Source organism: Halichoerus grypus, chromosome X, assembly GCF_964656455.1.
Source record: "Halichoerus grypus chromosome X, mHalGry1.hap1.1, whole genome shotgun sequence".
Lineage (NCBI taxonomy): Eukaryota > Metazoa > Chordata > Mammalia > Carnivora > Phocidae > Halichoerus > Halichoerus grypus.
In genome coordinates, this window is record NC_135727.1 from 44,857,361 (window position 1) to 44,877,789 (window position 20,429).

The 20,429-nt window shown below is 40.9% G+C and overlaps 1 protein-coding gene across 3 annotated transcripts; it reads right to left on the reverse strand.

The window, feature by feature from the left end:
• Window positions 1-16,087: 16,087 nt before the first annotated feature.
• On the reverse strand, window positions 16,088-18,991 carry TCEAL3 (transcription elongation factor A like 3). Of its 3 annotated transcripts, none has more exons than XM_036117158.2 (3): window positions 18,273-18,991; window positions 17,326-17,395; window positions 16,088-16,976 (listed from the first exon to the last, which is right to left on the reverse strand). In XM_036117158.2, exon 3 carries the CDS (start codon window positions 16,946-16,948, stop codon window positions 16,346-16,348), a length of 603 nt encoding a protein of 200 aa, XP_035973051.1. In that variant the 5' UTR covers window positions 16,949-16,976; window positions 17,326-17,395; window positions 18,273-18,991; the 3' UTR covers window positions 16,088-16,345. The 3 variants fall into 3 exon arrangements, with proteins under 3 accessions (XP_035973051.1, XP_035973052.1, XP_035973050.1); XM_036117159.2 differs by lacking the exon at window positions 18,273-18,991 and adding an exon at window positions 17,913-18,096; XM_036117157.2 differs by lacking the exon at window positions 18,273-18,991 and adding an exon at window positions 17,925-18,095.
• Window positions 18,992-20,429: the final 1,438 nt, after the last annotated feature.

Consider the following 20,429-nt stretch of genomic DNA (forward strand, 5'->3'; position numbering starts at 1 on the left):
AGAGCAATGTTAAACTAATTAGTCTTATTTGGTGTATTAAATTACATGGGAAGCATTGCCAAATAAGAAGTGATGGTAAGCCTTCTTTGGTTATATACATATGGGTATATATTACTATTATAAATATTCTAGAATTGTTTGAAGTTCATAGAAATTTGTCAGTATGCTCATTGTCCAATTATTATCTTAAATTGCTGTTTGCCACAGAGATAACTAAATCTCCTTTTCAAATAAACTCTCATCAGATCTTTAACCACAGCCATTTTTTAAGTCATTTTGTCATTTGCAGACAATTATTATTTCACTCTGATGCTTTTGCAGAAGTGTTTCACCCTCAGAGAGATTTAGGACAGGACTCTGATAAGTATTCTAGAACACATTATTCTGATAATTATAACATCATACCACTAAACTGGATAAGAATTTCTAGAACTCTAATGGAAAAATTGGATTCAAATAGAACAAGAATTAACATGGTATTTAATGAACTGGTGAGGATGATTATAATTTTTATGACTTTTTTTGAAACAACTCTGGTTCTTTGATGTTTTGTTTTCCAGATTTAAGGAAACTTTTTTGTCTTTTCTTTTAAGCTCCATAATTTGGTAAATTATTCTTTTATAAACAGAATCAAAATATTTATCTTTTTCCCTACTTGATCCTTCCAGCAAAAAACTCTTAGTCAGTTTTTTTTTTTTTTTTTTTACTTCTGTGATAATAAAATAATTTGCATACATTCAACAAAAATCTGTTTTCCTTGTAACAGGACACATTTGAAAACATTGGTTATATTACTGAGACTTTGACTAGAATGTCATAGTTGAGAATGATCTGCATAAAATCAGATAGGACCAGACAGCTTTAAGGAACTAAGGTTGACTTTATGGAGCCAATAAAGCCCTTTGGAAAGACTGCCTGATGTCTTCCTTACAGGGTTTCCAGCTATATCAGGTAAGAAAGGTCACATCCTGAGGCCCCAGGAATACCAGGATATTTTAGGGACCTTTAGGGAAGAGAGGAATTCACCCAAATCTATAGGTTATTTCAGGGGACATCTGGCCAGTCCTTGGCTTGGCTTTCTAGCCTTGAGAGGCTTTTAAAAGTCTATAATCTGGGGGCGCCTGGGTGGCTCAGTCGTTAAGCGTCTGCCTTTAGCTCAGGTCATGATCCCAGTGTCCTGGGATGGAGACCTGCATCGGGCTCCCTGCTCCGTGGGAAGCCTGCTTCTCCCTCTCCCACTCCCCCTGCTTGTGTTCCCTCTCTCACTGTCTCTCTCTCTGTCAAAAAATAAATAAAATCTTTTAAAAAAAGGTCTAATCTGATCCAGCAATTGCACTACTCGGGGTTTACCCAAAGAATACAAAAATATTAATTCAAAGGATGCATGTGCCCTGATGTTTATGCAGCATTAGCTACAACAGCCAAATTATGGAAACAGCCCAAGTGTCCATCAACTGATGAATGGATAAAGAAGATGTGGTAATACATATACAGTGGAATATTACACATAAAAAAGAATGAAATCTTGCCATTTGCAATGTCATGGATGGAGCGAGATTATGCTAAGCGACATCAGTCAGAGAAACATAAATACCCAATGATTTCATTCATATGTGGAATTTAAGAAACAAAACAAATGAGCAAAGGGGAAAAAAGGAGAGGCAAACCAAGAAACAGACTCTTAACTATAGAGAACAAACTGATGGTTGCCAGAGAGGAGGTGGTTAGGGGGATGGGTTAAATAGGTGATGGGGATTAAAGAGTGAAGTTGTGGTGAGCACTGTGCGTTGTATGGAAGTGTTGAATCACCATATTGTACACCTGAAACTAATATTACACTGTATGTTAACTGACTGGAATTTAAATTAAAACTTTTTAAGAAGTCCAATGTGAGATTCCTTATGAATAGTTTTAGCAAGGAGACTTAAAAATAGCCTATATGGTCAACCACTATTCTTCCTGTACTTCTATAAATAACCAGGCCAAGTTTAATAAGACTAGATTTATTTTGCTAACAAATTAGTCTTACTGTGATTATCTTTGCTAGAAATATGGGTAATTGTAGAGAGAAAAGTTATGTTTCATAGAAAACTGTAACACACTTTCGTGAATATTAGATTCTAGTTCTGTTTGTCTTTTTTTGAGGTTTTGTTATCTATCTGTAAACTGGCCTAGATTATGAATTTTTCCAATTTTTCTAAATATCTGGCTACAGTTCTCCAAACTAATGTTTACAACTTTCTCCCACCTTTCTGACCCGGAATCACTAAGAACAGAGTGCCCTGGATCCGTGTTGAAAGGGATCATACTAGGTTCTCTTCACTACCGACATGGCACCAAACTTCAGGGCCTTGAACCTTAGGTCCACATCTCCCAGTTGAAAAGGGCTCTTTCAGGAGCTCTTGGGTCACTTTTGTTGGTTAAGCGTCCAACTATTGGTTTCGGCTCAGGTCGTGATCTCAGGGTCATGAGATCGACCCCTGTGTAGGGCTTTTCGCTCAGTGCGCAGAGTCTGCTTGGGATTCTTTCCGTCTTCCTCTCCCTCCACCTGCTCCCTCTCTCTCTCAAATAAATAAATTAATTCTTAAAAGTAAATAAATACATACATAAATAAGTAAATAAGGGCATCTCCAGACTCTTGGAACTGCACACCAGCTGGAGATCTAATATTAACTAGGGAAGTTCCTCCCCAGAAGCAGATGGCATCTCGAGATGGACAACTCTCCCAATACCATGGGTCAAGATCTTCTTTATTTTTTTTATTTTTATTTTTAAAGATTTATTTATTTATTTATTTATTTGACAGAGACAGAGTGAGAGAGAGAACACAAGCAGGGCAAGTGGGAGAGGGAGAAGCAGGCCTCCTGTGGAGCAGGGAGCCCGATGCGGGGCTCGATCCCAGGATCCTGGGATCATGACCTGAGCCCAAGGCAGACGCCTAATGACTGAGCCATCCAGGCGCCCCAAGATCTTCTTCTTTAATATGAAAATTGTATTTATTTTTGCCTTTTAGCTACTCACTTTTTCTGTTAATGCATAGGAAGATGATGTTCTTGGGGCACCTGGGTGACTCAGTCGGTTAAAGGTGGGATAACCAAAGGGAGGGAATTATTAAAGTAATTGAACAAGAAGATCATTAGACTGAAGTGGCACTAATGACAAGCAAACCAATTGTTAATCAAACCAATACCTAAACCAGGAGTTAAGAAGAACAACCAATCACAAACAGCCAATTAGGCTTCCCAGATAATGCAGCTACTTAAGATATCCAATTAAATACTTTCCTCATTTTGCTTCTGCATCTTCTCTGTAAAAATCCTGCCCCTAGCTCCTGTCTGTGGAGCACTTCTAACCTCTTCCAATTTGGCACTGTTCGATTTGAGCTGATGTTTGCTCAAACTCTTAAAAATGTTAATATGCCTCAGTTTATCTTTTAACAATACTTTGGGAGATTTGTAAAGTATTGGCATTTACTCTTCTTTAAACATTGGTAGATGTAAAGAAAAAACACACTCTTGTGTGTCTCCTCTACTCTCAATACTCTACTACAACAACACTATTTCACTCTGACAGCAGATGTGTGGGTTTTCCACACATCAAGCAATTCTGCAACACCTGCTGGGTGCCCTGTGTGTGAGCTACTCAATTCTGACACTGTCTACCAGGAGATGGCATCATATCCCACAGAGTAGTTCTACAACCCTGCACCCATTGCCACTTCAGATGCCAGTTGCAAGTCCAGGACACCTGTGCTTCTGACTGACTGGCTGGAGATTGGAGGCTCTCATGACCCGCAACTCAGGTGTAACTAATTTGCTAGAGCAGTTCAGAGAACTCAGGAAATGATTTTACTTACTAGATTACCAGTTTATTATAAAAGGATATAACTCAGGAACGGCCAAATAGAAGAGATGCATAGGGCAAGGTATGTGAGAAAGGATGTAGAGCTTCCATGCCTTCTCTGGGAGAGCTACTCTACCAGAACCCCCATGCGTTTGCCAACTGGGAAGCTTCTTGAACCCCATATTTAGGGATTTTTGTGGAGGCTTCATTACATAGGCATGATTGATTAAATTATTGGCCATTGGCAATTAACTCAACCTCTAGCTCCCTTTCCTTCCCCTGAGGTGGGATGGGGGGGGGGGGGAAGGATGAGCTGAAAGTTCCACCCCTCTAATTATGGTTGGTTCCTTTGGCAACTAGCCTCCATCCTCTGTTACCTAGGGACTTTTCAAAGGTCATCTCATTAATATAAACTGGTATGGTTGAAAAGGGCTCATTATGAATAATAAAGCACCTTTATCCCTCTGATCACTTAGGAAGTTCCAAGGGTTTTATTTTTTTTTATTTATTTATTTTTTTAAAGATTTATTTATTTATTTTTTTTTTTTTTTTAAAGATTTTATTTATTTATTTGAGACAGAGAGAATGAGAGAGAGAGAGAGAGCACATGAGAGGGGTGAGGGTCATAGGGAGAAGCAGGCTCCCTGCTGAGCAGGGAGCCCGATGCGGGACTCGATCCAGGGACTCCAGGATCATGACCTGAGCCGAAGGCAGTCGCTTAACCAACTGAGCCACCCAGGCGCCCTATTTTTTTTTTTAAAGATTTTATTTATTTATTTGAGAGAGAGAGAACGAGAGACAGAGAGCATGAGAGGGAGGAGGGTCAGAGGGAGAAGCAGACTCCCCGCCGAGCAGGGAGCCTGATGTGGGACTCGATCCCAGGACTCCAGGACCATGACCTGAGCTGAAGGCAGTCGCCTAACCAACTGAGCCACCCAGGCGCCCAAAGTTCCAAGGGTTTTAGGAGCTCTGTTCCAGGAACAAGACAGAGACCAAATATATATTTCTTATTATAAACCACAATATCACAGTAGAATTCACCAGTGCAGGTATCTGATCCTGGGCTTTTCTTCACAGAAAGTTTTTGGTGTTTTTTGTTTTTTTTTTTTAAATAACAAATTTCATCTCTTTACTTATTATAGGTCTATTCAGACTTTATATTTTGTCTTGACTTGGTTTTGGTAGTTTAACTCCTTCTAGGAATGTCCATTTCATCTAGGTTATGTAATTCATTGTCATACAATTATTTATAGTATTGTCTTACTGTTCTTTTTATTTGTGTAAGGTTGATAGTGGTGTCCCCTCTTTCATTCCTGATTTTAGTAATGTGAATCTTCTCACTTTTTTCTCTTTTTGTTGTTCAGTGAGTTAATGATTTGTTGCCTTTGTTGTTCTTTCCAAAGAACCAAATTTTGGTTTCATTGATTTTCTTTACTGTTTTTGTGTTCCCTATCTCATTAATTTCTACTCTAATCTTTATTATTTCCTGCCTTCAACTTGCATTGTGTTCAGTTTGGTATTCTTTTCACAGTTTCTTGAGATGGAAGACTAGGTTATTGAGATCTTTCTTCTTTTTAAAATATGGGTGTTTACAGCTACAATTTTTTCTCTAGGCTCTGCTTTAACTGTGTCCCATAAGTTTTGGTATGTAGTGTTTTCAATTTCTTTCATCTCAAAGTATTCTGTAATCCCCTCCCTTTTTGACCCATTGGTGTTTTAAGAGTGTGTTTTTTATTTCCTCAATATTTGTGAATTCCCCACATGTGTTCATGTTATTGATTTCTAATTTCATGCCATTTTGGTCATAGAACATATTTGTAGATTTCAATACTTTTAATATTTTGAGACTTATTCTACGTCTTAATATAATTATTGGGGGAAAAAAGTAGAACAAACCAAACCAAAGCAAACAGAAGGAAGGAAATAATAAAGATTAGTGTGGAAATAAATGTAATAGAGTACAAGAAAATAGAGACAATGAAACCAAAATTGGTTCTTTAAAAAGATCAACAAAATTAACAAACTGTTAGCTACACTACGAAAAAGCAAGAAGATTCTCATTATTAAAAACAGGAACAAAAGTAGGGACATCATTGCTGACCTTACAGAAATGAAGAGGATTATAAGGGAAATCTATGAATAATTACAATTCGACAAACTAGATAATCTATAAGAAATGGACATTTTTCTAAAAAGATATACTGCACTGAAGCTGACTCAAGAAGAATTAGAAAATCTGAATAGACCTATATCAAGTAAAGAGATTGAATTAGTAATCCAAAAAACCTCACAAAGAAAAGCCCAGGCCCAGACAGCTTCATTGGTTTAGTCTACTAAACATTTATTTATTTATTTATTTCTGATTTTATTTATTTGACAGAGAGACAGCAAGAGAGGGAACACAAGCAGGGGGAGTGGAAGAGCGAGAAGCAGGCCTCCCGCTGAGCAGGAAGCCTGATGCTGGGCTCGATACAAGGACTCTGGGATCATGACCTAAGCCAAAGGCAGATGTTTAATGACTGAGCCACCCAGGCACCCCTCTAGTAAACTTTTAAAGAAAAATTAATAATAAACCTTTAATATTCTTCCAAAAAATAGGAGGACACTTTTCAACACATTCTATAATGTGAGCATTACCCTGATACCAAACCAGATAAAAATATCAAAAAAGACAACTATAAAACAATATGCCTTATGGATATAGACACTAAATACTAACAAAATAATCCAGCATCATGTATAAAGGATACCATGACCAAGTGGAATTCACCCCAGGAATGCAAGCTCATTTGACATGTGAAAATCCACCAATGTAAAATGCCATATTAATACAATAAAGAAAAGAATCACATGGTCATCTCACTAGACACAGAAAAAGCATTTGACAAAATGGGAACTTCCTCAACCTGATAAAAATATAATGTAACTACATTATACGTCATGGTGAAAGATTTAATGCTTTTTCCTTAAGATCAAGAACAAGGCAAGAATTTTTTATCCCCATACTTTTATTCAATATTATACTGGAGGTTTTAGCCAGGGCAATTAGGCAAGAAAAAGAAATAAAAGGTATCCAGATTTGAAGCAAGAAGTAAATCTATATTCATAGACAGCATGATTTTGTAAATACTATTCCAAAGGTATGCACACACACAAAAGCTTTTAAAACTAATAAGTGTATTCAGAATGGTTGCAGAATACCATAACAACATACAAAATGAGTTATATTTCTATACACTAGCAATGAACTATCTAAAGATAAAACTTAAGAAAATGGAGCACCTGGGGGATGCCTGGGTGGCTCAGTTGGTTGAGCGTCTGCCTTTGGCTCAGGTCATGATCCCGGGGTCCGGGGATCGAGTCCCACATTGGGCTCCTTGCTCAGTGGGGAGCCTGCTTCTCTCCCTCTGCCTGCTCTGCGTGCTGCTCCCCCTGCTTGTGCTCTCTCTCTCTGACAAATAAATAAAGTCTTTTAAAAAAAAAAAGAAAGAAAATGGAGCACCTGGGTAGCTCAATCAGTTAAGTGTCTGCCTTCAGCTCAGGTCATGATCCCAGGGTTCTGGGATCCAGTCCCATGTCAGGCTCTCTGCTCTGCAGGGAGTCTGCTTCTCCCTCTCCCTCTGCCCCTCCTCCCCGATCCTGCTTTCTCTCTCTCTGTCTCTCTCAAATAAATAAATAAAATCTTTAAAAAAATAAAATTAAGAAAATTATTCTATTTACAATAGGATAAAAAAAAGAATAAAATACTTGAGAATAAATTTAACCAAAGAAATGCAAGCACTGCACATGGAAAAATTTTTTAAATGCTCTTTAAAGAAATTAAGGAAGACCTAAATTAATGTAAAGATATTCTGTGTTCATGGATTGGAAGACTTAATACTGTTAACTTAGCAATACTTCCCAAATTGACCTGCAGATTTACTGCAATCCCTATCAAAGTTCCTGCTGACATCTTTTCAGAACTTGACAAGCTGATCCCAAAATTCTTTTGGACATCCAAAATACCCAGAATAGTCAAAACAATATTGAAAAAGGAGAAAATTGGAGGCCTCATAGTTTTGTATTTCCAAGTTTATTACAAAGCTACAATAGGGGCACCTGGGTGGCTCAGTCAGTTAAGTGTCTGCCTTCGGCTCAGATCATGATCCCTGAGTCCCAGGATTGAGCCCCATATCGGGCTCCCTGCTCAGCGGGGAGTCTGCTTCTCTCTCTCTGCCCCTCATCCAGCTCATGCTCTCTCTCTCTCTCTCAAATAAATAAAATCTTTAAAAAAAAAAACAAAGGTATCATAATCAAGACAGTGTGGTACTTACATAAGGATAGGCATATAGAAAAATAAAATATAATTCAGAGTCTAGAACTAAACCCTCATATTTGTGGTCAATGGATTTTGACAAATGTGCCAAGATAATTCAATGGGGGAAAGAATAGTTTATTTAGGAAATGGTGCTAGGACAGCTGGATGTCTACATGCAAAAGAATTAACTTGAGCCCCTAAGTCACATCCTATGAGAACTCAAAATGAATCATAGTTCTAAGTGTAAAAGCTGAGCCTATAAAACTCTTAGAAGAAAACATATGAGTAAACATTTATGATCATAAGTTAGGCAATATTTTCTTAGACATGACACCAAAAGTATAGGCAACAAAAGATAAAATAGATGAATTGGCGGTGTAGTCAAAATGAAAAACTTTTATGCTTCAAAGGACACCATTCAGGAAGTTAAAAATCAACCTACAGAATGAGAGAAAGTACTTGCAAATCAAATATCTGATGAGGGACTTCTATCCAGAATATATAAAGGTCTTTTACAAGTCAACAATTAAAGGACAAGTAATCAAATTTATTTTTTAAATGGGAAAATATTTTGAATATACCTTTCTCTAAAGAGGATATACAAATGGTGACTATGCCCATGAAAACATGTTCAATAATATCACCTGTTATGGAAATGTAAATCACACTACAGCAAGATACCATTTCATATCAACAAGGATAGATAAAAAGACAGACAATAGCAAGTCCTGGTGAGAATGTGAAGAAATTGGAACCTCATACATTGTTGGTGGGAATGTACAATGGTGCAGCCATTTTGAAAAATATGTGGTAGTTCCACAAAATGTTAAACAGAGAATTACCATACAACCCAGCAATTCTACTCCTAGGTGTATACTCCAAAGAATTAAAACATGTGTTCAAACAGTAGCTTTTACACAAATGTTCATAGCAGCATTATTTATCGTAGCCAAAAATGAAAACAACCTAAATGTTCATCAACTGATAAATGGACAAATAAATGTGATATACCATCTAATGGAATATTATTAGGCAGTAAAAAGGAATGGAGTACTAATACATGCTGCAACATAGATGAACTTTCAAAACATCATGTTGAGTGAAAAAGCTAGTCACAAAAGACCACATGTTGTATGATTCCATTTATATGAAATGTCTGCAATTGCCAAATCCATAGCAACAGAGAAGGTAGATTAATGGTTACCAGTTACTGGCTAGGGTGAGGATGGTGGTAAAGGAGAACAGGTAGTGTTTGCTAATGTATAGGGTTTCTTTTGGGGATGATGAGGATACTCTAAAATTAGATAGTGGTGATGGTTGCACAACTTTGTGAATATACTAATATAACTGAATTGTATACTTTAAAAAGGGCTGAATTTTGTGGCATGTGAATTATATCTTAATAAAACTGGTATCTAAGAAAGTGTAATTATTTAAATTTAAATAATTTAAAGACAAAGCACTTTCTTTCTGTGGTGGAAGAGGCCCACTGTAATCGACCTTCCCCAAGTGGATGTCTGGCACCCCCTGGAAAGGGTGCCATATTAGGGGCTTAGCATTGGCTTCTGCTATTGGCAGGTTCTGTACTCAGCTGTGACAGTAGTCAGATCAGGTTGGTAAGTGTTGCTGCACTCTGGCGTAGCTCTATTCTTGCTTCCATGGTCACTTTACGTGGGGTCATTGAGCAAACACTGGGATTGCTGGGAGGAAAAATTGATGGTCATTTTTTTTTCTTCTAATTATTGAGAGCTTTCTCTGCAGTGGATGCCCCCAGTGGATACACTCACTATCTGAATGTATAGATATGGACTATTTAGAAGGGAATGTGGCCTAGATGTCAAGATCCTCCCAGTGGTTAAAAACAGGCAGAAACTTGTTCAGGGCATCCACCATGAAGGATCCCTGTGCCCCTGTTTCTTCATGACCATCCAGATACCTTTTGTGAGCTGGTGCCTGAACACTGCCTGATCTTTCCTTCTTTCTTTTTTTAAAAAGATTTTATGTATTTATTTAAGAGAGAGAGAGCACAGAGGGAGAGTGAGAGGGAGAAGCAGACTCACCACTGAGCAGAGATCCTGACACACGGCTCGATCCCAGGACCCCAGGATCGTGACCTGAGCTGAAGGCAGACGCTTAACCGACTGAGCCACCCAGGCACCCCATCTTTTTTTTTCAATTGAGATAACTCAGTAGGTACCTTCAGACCAGCTGAGCCTGGTCTTTTCTCTTTTTTAAAAGATTTATTTATTTATTTGAGAGAGAGAGAGAGAGATGGGGGAGGGGCAGAGGGAGAGAGAATCTCAAGCAGACTCCGTGCTGAGGAGCATGGAGCCTGATGTGGGGCTTGATCTCAAGACCCCAAGATCATGACCTGAGCTGAAACCAAGAGTTGGATGCTTAACCACCTGAGCCATCCAGGCACCCTGAGCCTGATCTTTTCTATGCTGCCTCTGACAAATAATATTTTCCCAAGAGCCTGTGAAAACTGGTTAGCATAGGGCTCTCTTTCCTGGGTCCTAAACCCTAAATTTCTTTGGGGTTAGATGGGCAAGTCCCTCCTTGAAAAAGTAATTGAGATAACCAGACTTTTGCACAGACAGGGAGGGGCTCAGAGAGCCAAGCTTTGAACAATTTTAACCCTGTGCCATCGAGTAACAATCAGGATGTTTTAACCTTGAAGAACAGTCAGTAGACATAAACAGTCCAGAAAATAAAACCACAAAGCAAAAAAAAATTTTTTTAGAAATGAAGCTCTTAAGATTATTTATTTTGAGAGAGAGAGAAAGAGAGAGAGACTGGCGGAGGGGCAGAGGGAGAGAATCTTTCACACAGATTCCCTGCTGAGCGAGGATACCAACTCGGGCCTCGATCCCACAACCCATGAGATCATGACCTGAGCTGAAACCAAGAGTTGGACGTTTAACCAACTGAGCTTCCCAGGTTCCCCCCCCCCATTTTTTTTAATGAGGACACAGGCTGGCTTAATCATTTTGTGAGTTGATCACAGAAAAAGAACTTTGAATTTCTGACAAATTTTGGAAAAATTGAATGGAGGGAACACAAGCCATTAGATGTTCAGTTACTTAGTTACAAGCCACAGAAACCTGGCTAATTTGAGCAGAAAGAGAATGTATTAAAGGGTATTAGGTGGCCTTGGGATGAGGATGGGGCTAGAAGAGGCAGATGATGATAAAGCTTAAAATTCCTGCAGTTAGGAACAACATCCAGAATTACACTTGAGAACCAATCTGATTTCTGTCCCTATAGTTTTGCTTGTTCCAGAATGTCTTATAAGTGGAAGCAAACTAGAGCATAGCCTTTTTTGGTCTGGCTTCTTTCACTTAGCCTAATGAATTTGAGTCATTCATGTTTTGGCATGAACCAGTAGTTTTTTCTTGTTTATCCGTTCACCGTTTGGGGGATATTTCGATTGTTTCCAGTTTTGAGCTCTTACGAATAAAGCTACTAAAGTTTTCATTTCTCTTTGGTAAATACCTAGGAGTGGGATTACTGGGTCATATGGTAAATGTATGGCTGCCAAACTTTTCTAAAGTGGCCATGCCATTTTTTTTCCATTTATTTTAAGTAAACTCTACATCCAACATGGGGCTCAAACTCATGACCCCAAGATCAAGAGTGGCATGCTCTACTGACTTGAGCCAGCCAGGCACCCCAGGCCATGCCATTTTGTATTCCCACCAACAGTGAGAATTCCAGTTGTTCCATATCCTTGCTAGGACTTTTTAATAACAGCTTTTTGTTTTTGTTTTTGTTTTTAGTTTAGCCACAAGAATAGGAGTGTAGTGATATTGCATTATGGTATTAATTTTCATTTCCCTGAAAATTAATGATGTTGAACATGTTTTCATCTGATCATTTGCCATCTTCAGCTTTTCTTTGGTGGTCTATTCAAATCTTTTGCCTATTTTTAAATTGTATTTTTTTTTTTAAAGATTTTATTTATTTATTTGACACAGAGAGAGAGGAATCACAAGCAGGCAGAGTGGCAGGGAGCGGCAGAGGGAGAAGCAGGCTTCCCGCGGAGCAGGGAGCCCGATGTGGGACTCGATCCCAGGACTCTGGGATCGTGACCTGAGCCGAAGGCAGACGCTTAACGACTGAGCCACCCAGGCGCCCCAAATTGTATTTTTTTAAAAGATTTTATTCATTCATTTGACAGAGAGAGACTCAGCGAGAGCGGGAACACAAGCAGGGGGGAGTGGAGAGGGAGAAGCAGGCTTCCCGCTGAGCAGAGAGCCCGATGCAGGGCTCGATCCCAGGACCCCGGGATCATGACCTGAGCCGAAGGCAGCCGCTTAACTACTGAGCCACCCAGGCGCCCCAAATTGTATTATTTTCTTATTATTTGTCTTACTGTTACTGAGTTGTAAGAATTCTTTGTATATTCTGGAGACAGATACTTTATCAATTATCTTCTTCCAGGTGGAAGCTTGTCTCTTCATTTTCCTAACATGTTAATGGCTTTTGAGGAGCCATTTAATGAGGAGCCTTCATTTAATGAGTCCATGCACAAGGGTGAAAATATTTTAATATTGATGTGGTACTATTTATAAATTTTTTTATTAGCAGTTACGTCCTTCCATGAAAGGTTTGCCTAATCCAAGATTACCCCTATATTCCTATTTTTTCTAACAATATTTTATTTTATGTATTTTTAAGGTAAAAATGTGGGGTTTGAACTCACAACCCCTTGGGCTCTGGACACCAAGATCAAGAGTTGCATGCTCCACTGACTGAGCCAGCCAGGCACCCATCTAACAATATTTTAAATTTTGTCTGCATTTAAATGTTTTATCATTAGCATTTGCCTTTTTCCATTTCTTAATAGGAAAAACTGGAACTTATTAAGTAGATAGTGGCAGAAAAATAATTTCAAAAGTCTTTAAACCACTACAACATTAAATAAGCAATATTTTACTCTGCAACTACAGATTATTCCATATTTTTCCTATTTTAAATGAAGTATTAATAATTTTAGTTTTTGCATTTTGATCTATGATCATTTGCATTTTGTATATGGTGTGAGGCAAGGGTACTTTTTTTTGTATATGGATGTCTGCTATAGACTGAATGTGTAACCCCCAAATTCATATGTTAAATCCTAACATCCAATGTGATGGAATTTGGAGGTGGGATATTTGGGAAATGATTAGGCCATGTGGTGGAGCTGTCATGAATGGGATTCGTTCCATTATAAAAGACACCCCAGAAAGCTCCTTTGCCCCTTCTGTCATGTGAATACACCTCTTTATGAACCAGGAATCAGGCCTCACCAGACGCCAAATTCGTCAGTGTCTTGGTCTTAGGCTTCCTAGATTCCAGAACTGTGAGAAATAAATGTTTGTTGTTTAAGCCACACAATCCATGGTATTTTTGTTATAGCAGCCAGAACTAAGACAACATCTAATTGTTCCAGAATCATTTGTTGAAAAGTCTGTTTTTCTCCATTGAATTACTTTGGGATCTTTTTAAAAAATGAATTGTCTATATACATATAGACCTATTTCTGGAAAGTCTGTTTTATTCCATTGATCTATATGTCTATCCTTATGCCAATACTACACAGCCTTAATTACTGTAGCTTTATGGTTAGTCTTGAAGTCAGGCAGTGAGTCCTCCAGATTTGTTCTTCATTTTCAATATATTCTGGCTATCTTATGTCCTTTGCTTTTCCATATAACTTTTAGAATCTCAATTTGCTGGGATTTCTATTGGGATGGCATTGAATTTATAGATCAATTTTAGAGAGAATTACCATATTAACACTATTAGGTCTTCTAATCCATGAACAGTTATCTCTCTAAACTCAGAGTTCCTGACTCAATCATAATTTATTAAGTATATGTGTCAAGGACAGTGTAAGGGATATCAGGATGAATAAGAAAGTATTTTGATAAAGGAAAATACTGGTGGGTTAAATAAAATACCTAACATTGAGAGTTTTTAATATTTTTTAAAGATTTATTTATTTGAGAATGAGAGAAAGAGAGCACACAGAGGGAGAGGGAGAAGCAGACTCCTCACTGAGCAGGAAGCCGGATGCAGGGCTTGATCCCAAGTCCCCGGGATCACGACCGGAGCGGAAGGCAGATGCCCAATCAGCTGAGCCACCGGGCGCCCCATAGAGAGTTTTTAGTATTTTAAAGAGCACTATTACCCTTTTCAGCTGGAATTGGTTTGCAATGGAAAGGGATATTTTCAGCTTGAAACTCAGTTGTGTAGCCCTCTCTGATTATGTGTGGACAGGTCCCTTGATTTTGTATAGCAAGCCAGCCAGGAGATTTTAGAAAACTCAGACTAAGAACGGTATGTAAATTGGGATGCCTGGGTGGCTCAGTTTGTTAAGCAGCTGCCTTTGGCTCAGGTTGTGATTCCGGGGTCCTGAGATCGAGTCCCACATTGGGCTCCCTGCTCAGCGGGGAGTCTGCCTCTCACTCTCCATCTGCCTCTCCCCCTGCTCATGTTCTCTCTCACTCTCGCTCTCTCTCACATAAATAAAATCTTAAAAAAAAAAAAGAAAGGTATGTAAATTTAGATATGGTTTCCTTGGGGTACTGTGGTGTAGTATTCAAACCACCATCCATTGTCTGGTCCATAGATTAGTCTCAGGACACAGCCCCCAGTGGACCCCAAATATCCGAGTCCTCTGAAAAGGAACCATAAGCAAATACAAAATGAACTAAAAATGGTCATGACTCTTCTAAGAACTATGGAATACAGGGCAGCCCGAGGAGCTGTGGGGCAGTACCACCTGAGTAGGGACAACTCACTTTATCCACACTCTTATAGCAGTCAAGTAGGGGCTTTGGCCCTTTTTGGGGATGATAGGGAATCAGAGGGGCTTTGTCACCACGACTCCGTATCAATAGCTGTTAGCAGAGGATACAAGGCAGAGCAGAGCAGGAGTGCCCAGCAGATATGGTAGTACCCAGAGAAAGGTGGCACCCTCTTCTCAGCTGCTTGGTCTTGTTCCTGTGCACAGGTGAGACCTACCTTCAGCCTTCCCCTGAGCGTTTGACAGGCCAGGGTCCTACTACTGCCAAGGTACCAGCCCAACATAGCTCACATACTCAGTATCTCATCTGATCCACTCAGCAGTATGTGAGGTTAAGTTTTAATCCCATTTCACAGATGACAAGACTGACCCTTATAGCACTGGATCTGTTGCTATAACCACCAGGTTGATTTCTCGAGCTATGAGTCCCAGAGATAATTTGAGTTTTACTTACCATTTTACATTCTGACAACAGGAATTTTAAGTGTCTTCATTGCCCTCATAAACTCACTGAACACTTCAGTTGTTTATCATGTATTTGATTTTTGGTTTTTTTTTTTTTTTTTATGACAAACATAATCCATCCTTTAGGAAAAAGTGGTTAGTGAGCAAAGCAAAAAGAAAGAATTGCACAGGGGCGCCTGGGTGGCTCAGATGGTTAAGCATCTGCCTTCGGCTCAGGTCATGATCCCAGGGTCCCGGGATCGAGCCCCATGTCTGGCTCCTGACTCGGCGGGGAGCCTGCTTCTCCCTCGCCATCTGCCTCTCCCCTGCTCATGCTCTCGCTCTCTCTCTCTGTATCTCTCTGTTTCAAATGAATAAATAAAATCTTTAAAAAAAAAAAAGAATCACACATGGTGGGAGCCATAGGACGGTAGAGAACTCAGAAGAAGGAGCAGCAGTGCCCACTGACATGGTTACAACTAGAGGAAGGCATGGGGATGGGTAAGGCCCACAGAGGAATGGCATGGAGGTACCTAACCATCAGGTGATTGGACTCATGTTTGAATACAAATGAGACCTTTTTTTTGGCTAACATACAGGAAAAACCATCATCTACTTTTTAGTATACACATTTTCAGAGCTTTCTCTATGCACAAATGCATTATACAAACATTTATATTTTTACAAAAATGGTCTGATACTGTATATGTGGTTCTGAAAACTGTTTTTTCTTTATTGTTATTTTACAGTGTACCATGAACATTTCTTCCATGCACAAGGGTGAAAATTCCCTACTGAAAGACGGAGAACACTGTAGTTGGATCAAAAGGCTGCTGGTAACAAGAGTGACACCTAAAGCAAAATATCAGCTTAAGGTTAAAGCATATAGCCTGGCAAATGCCTGCCAGGGAAAGCAGCGGCAGCAATATTCTCATTAGAGAAGTTAAAATTGAAGGCCAAAGGCATTAAAGATATGGGATATCATGTAAACCCCTTTGGCCCCTACCTCCACCCCTCACCCCCCTGACACCCCGTTGCCCCCTTGGGGCAAACGGATCCTGTACATCTCTTTGCATCCAATGAAAACCACCCATTTTCTGTTTTTTTCTTAGCTCTTCCTGAGCCCTTGACATATCTCCACATTCTCTCATCATCTCCTCACTGCCCAAGTGCCTTTCCTGTAAGTCCTCCTGATAGTCCTTGGGGGAATCATCTGTCCCCCTGTCTGTTTTTCTTTTTGCTTTCCTGGGCACGTAATCTTCAGCTGGGCGCTTTTCGGCAGCCCGTGACTCACTCTCAGGCTTTGCCAGGGATTCTGGCTTGCCCTCACCGTGTGGTTTTCCCTCATTTTCAGACTTGCCCTGCTTTTCTTGCTTTCCCTCATCTTCTGGTTGTCCCTCATCATCTGGCTGTACCTTATTTTGGAGCTTTCCCTCATGCCCTGGCTTCCCCTCCATTTCCAGCTTTTCTTCCTCATCTGATTTTCCTTCATCTTCAGGCTCTACTTCATCTTCTGGCGTTCCCTCGATTTCCAGCTTTTCTTCATTTTCATTGTAGAGTTTTTCCATGTTGAGATTTTCCCTTCTTGTCCTTGTCCTGTGGGGTAGGGTGGGATAGGGGGTTAAGAGAAGTCAAAAGAGACAAGGGAGACTGAGGACGTGGAGGTGGAGTGCAGGTGCTGATAGTACTGGCATCCTTCCCCTTGGCTGGGTTCCCCTGACCTGCCCAAGCCCTCCAAGTGTGTCTTCTGCCCACCCTTTACCCCACACGTGAGAGCCAACCATTTCCCTGGCAGGCCCTTTGCACCATCCCTCGGTGTGGCGGGGTGGGTGCAATATACATGGTGGTGAGATGGGCAGTGGGACCCTCAAATTCTGCCCAAACTGTGCCCTCCGCACCCTCCCCCCACCGTTCCTGTCCAGTGCCCCTCCCCCCTTTCACTCACCTGCAGGAATTCTGAACAGGTTCTTCCTCCTTTTCTAGCCTTGCAGAGTGCTGGGGACAGACAGACAGACCTATACACAGGAGACAGGGCCAGGGCCTGTGCGCTCAGCCAACTCAAGTTTCTTTCCTGAACCTGGGCCCTCCTCAGGCAACATTTCCCTCTCCTACCTCCCCCACATCCCAGCCGCCATTACTTTTCAGGCCTCAGGCTCCAAGCCAGGATGCTTTCCAAACTGTTTGGGTCTCTGTATCCCCCTCCCCTGAAGGCAAGCCGCCCACCCCCACCCCCTTTCCGCGGAGGTCAGTATTTCCTTTTAGGTGCAGAGTGTGAGAGGGGGTTATTTCTAGAATATGCCTACATTTCACTGTCGCACTGCAGGGGCGCCCCCCCATTTCAGGTCCAAAAATGCATGGAGGGCGCACAGGAGGGGCGTCGAGGAGGCGGCGGGGTGCTCCCTCCCCACCTGCCCACGTCCGCACTGAATCCCCCTCCCCACCGACCTCCCGGACCCCTCCCCGCCCCGCGCAGCTCACGGATCCTACTGCCATCCACCTCCACCCCAGCCCGGGGCCGCCAGCAGCGCCCACCTTCACACTGACCTGCGGGGCCCGGGGCAGGCCTGCGCCTCCTCGGGCTCGCCGAAGCCCGCTGGCCCCTCGCCCGCCGCCCGGGCAGCTCAGGGAGCTGGTTCCGCGCGGGCGATGGGAGCGGAGGGCGCAGGGACCGGACCGCAGGGCGGGCGAGCGGGCGGGCGCGGGGGCTGCTGCCCACGTCGGCGCCCAGCCGGTCACGTGAGCGCCGCGTCACCCGAGCTCGGTCCCCCACCCCGCCCCCTCACCCTCATCCCCAAGGGACCGAGCAACCACACACGGTGGGGGGCGGGGTGGCAAAGGGGGAATCAAGGAGAGAGCAGGAGCCCGGAGGCTTCCCAACCGCAGGTGCTTTACCTGGCGCATCTCAGGTCCTCGCACAGCATCCCTCTGCGATGTACGTCATTGCCAGGTGTGACCGCTGATCACAGGGACGGTACCCGACTTTGCCAGGAGCGCTCAGCAGCTGAGTCCCACAGGCTGCTTTCAAGACCGGCTCTGCCTGACTCCAGAGCCCAGGTAGTAGTGCCCACCGGGAAGCGGTGCTACCGCCTTGAGTAGCTGTGTTCCTGGGCCTCTTCTCTCAGTCCACACGTTCTCTCTCCCTGAGAGATTTCTGTTCATTTCCCTCTAAGCACAGATGATTCTCAAATCTCCATCTCCAGGCTGTTCCCTCCCCCTGAGCCTTAGATCCGTTTCTTTGCTTTCCCACCAGCAGTATAGGAGAGTGCTTGGTTCTTCACACCTTTTCCAACATGTGTTGGAATACTTTTTCATTTTCACTAACATGATAGGTGAGTAGTAGTATCTCATGGCATTTTATTTTGCATTTTTTTGGCAATTTAAATATCACTGTAAATTGTTCACGTCTTTCCACATTTTTGTTGGGTTGTTGGTCCTTCTCTCATTTTCAGTATCCTTTATACATTAACAATATTAGGCCTTTATGTTATATATGTTGCAAATATTTACTTCCAGCTTGTTAGTTGCTTTTCTACTTTGTATATGGTGTATTTCTGCCATACATTTAAAAAGTAGTCAAATTTATCAAACTTTTCTTTTATTCCATCTAGATTTTGATTCATAATTATTTTCCTCCATGAGGTCAAAGAGGAATTCACCCATGTTTTCTTTTAGTACTCATATGGTTAACTGTATTTGTCCCAAGGGCATCTGTGGTTAGGAATAGAGGTTAAGTAATACACCAGTGCCAAACTGTGTTGAATCTACTGCTGACTCAAGGCAGCTAATCAAAGACCCAAGGCTCATTACAAGGGAAGGGATTTCCTAACAAACCATCACCCATATAATGCTGGGAACCTCAAATGTTTCAGTTTAAGGGTAATAATAAACTGGAAATAAACTAGCTCTCACAAAGTCTTTTAGTTTGGCCTTGCAACATCTAATTGGACTAGTAAACTTTAAGCTTTGAACAAAGATTATGGTGGTTCCAGACAGGAAGAACCCTTACAAGCCCTGACCAATGCAAATAAAATCTTCTCTGGAGTAAGTGTCCATCATCCTAGGCCCCAAATTATTTCAACAAAAAATTGTTCATGTACAAAGTCCACACAGAAAGATAACTAGGAATACAAATAAAAAAAGACATCATAAATATGAAGCGGTAGAGACAACAGCCAACACAAACAGATCCATTAGTTTTGAATTATCTGAATCATCAGATACAGACTATGAAAACACAATGCTCAGTGTATTCAGATAAATAAAATCCGATCTTGAAAATTTCAACAGGGTGCTAGAAATCAGAAAAAGTGAAAAAAAAAGGGGAATTCTAAAACTACCAAAAAAAAAAACTTCAGCTGAAATTAGAAATCCAGTGGATGGCTTTAACAGCAGATTAGATGCAGCTCAAAAGAGAATTAAAGAACTAGAAATTATGTTCAGAAGAAACTATCCATAAGGCTGTACAGGTAGTCAAAAAGATGGAAAATTCAGATGGGAGGGCATGATAAGATCTAACAAATGTTTACTTGGAGTTCCAGAACGAAAAGAGAAATGGAAATGTTCAGAGGCAACCTCTGAAGAGACAACTGAGGATTTTTCAGAACTGATGAAAGACACTGATCCATAGATCTAAGAAGTCCAAGATATCCCAAACAGGATAAGAAGAAACTCACACATAGATGCATAATAGTGACCTTTCAGAGAATCAAAGACAAAGAGAAAATCATAAAAGTAGCCAGAAAAATAGAGTACACCTTGAAAGGAACAAAAGTTAGGCTGATTGATGGCTTCTTAAAAGCAACAATGGAGGTATGAAGACAGTAGAATGGTATCTTTAGCAACTTGAAAGAAAATAATTGCCAGCCAAAAAAATTAAGAACCAGGAAAAATACCCTTCAAAATTAAAGTTGAAATAAAGACCTTTACAAATAAACAAAAAAGGAGAGTTTGCCATCAGCAGGCATGAACCAAAGGAAATACTGAATGCTACAGGGCATTTTTCACGTGACAGGAAAATGATCCCAGATGGAATACTGGAGATAAGAAAGG

What these genes read in the sequence shown, in the direction of transcription:
- TCEAL3 (XM_036117158.2), bottom strand. Translation starts at nt 16,948, where the DNA reads ATGGAAAAACTCTACAATGAAAATGAAGAAAAGCTGGAAATCGAGGGA.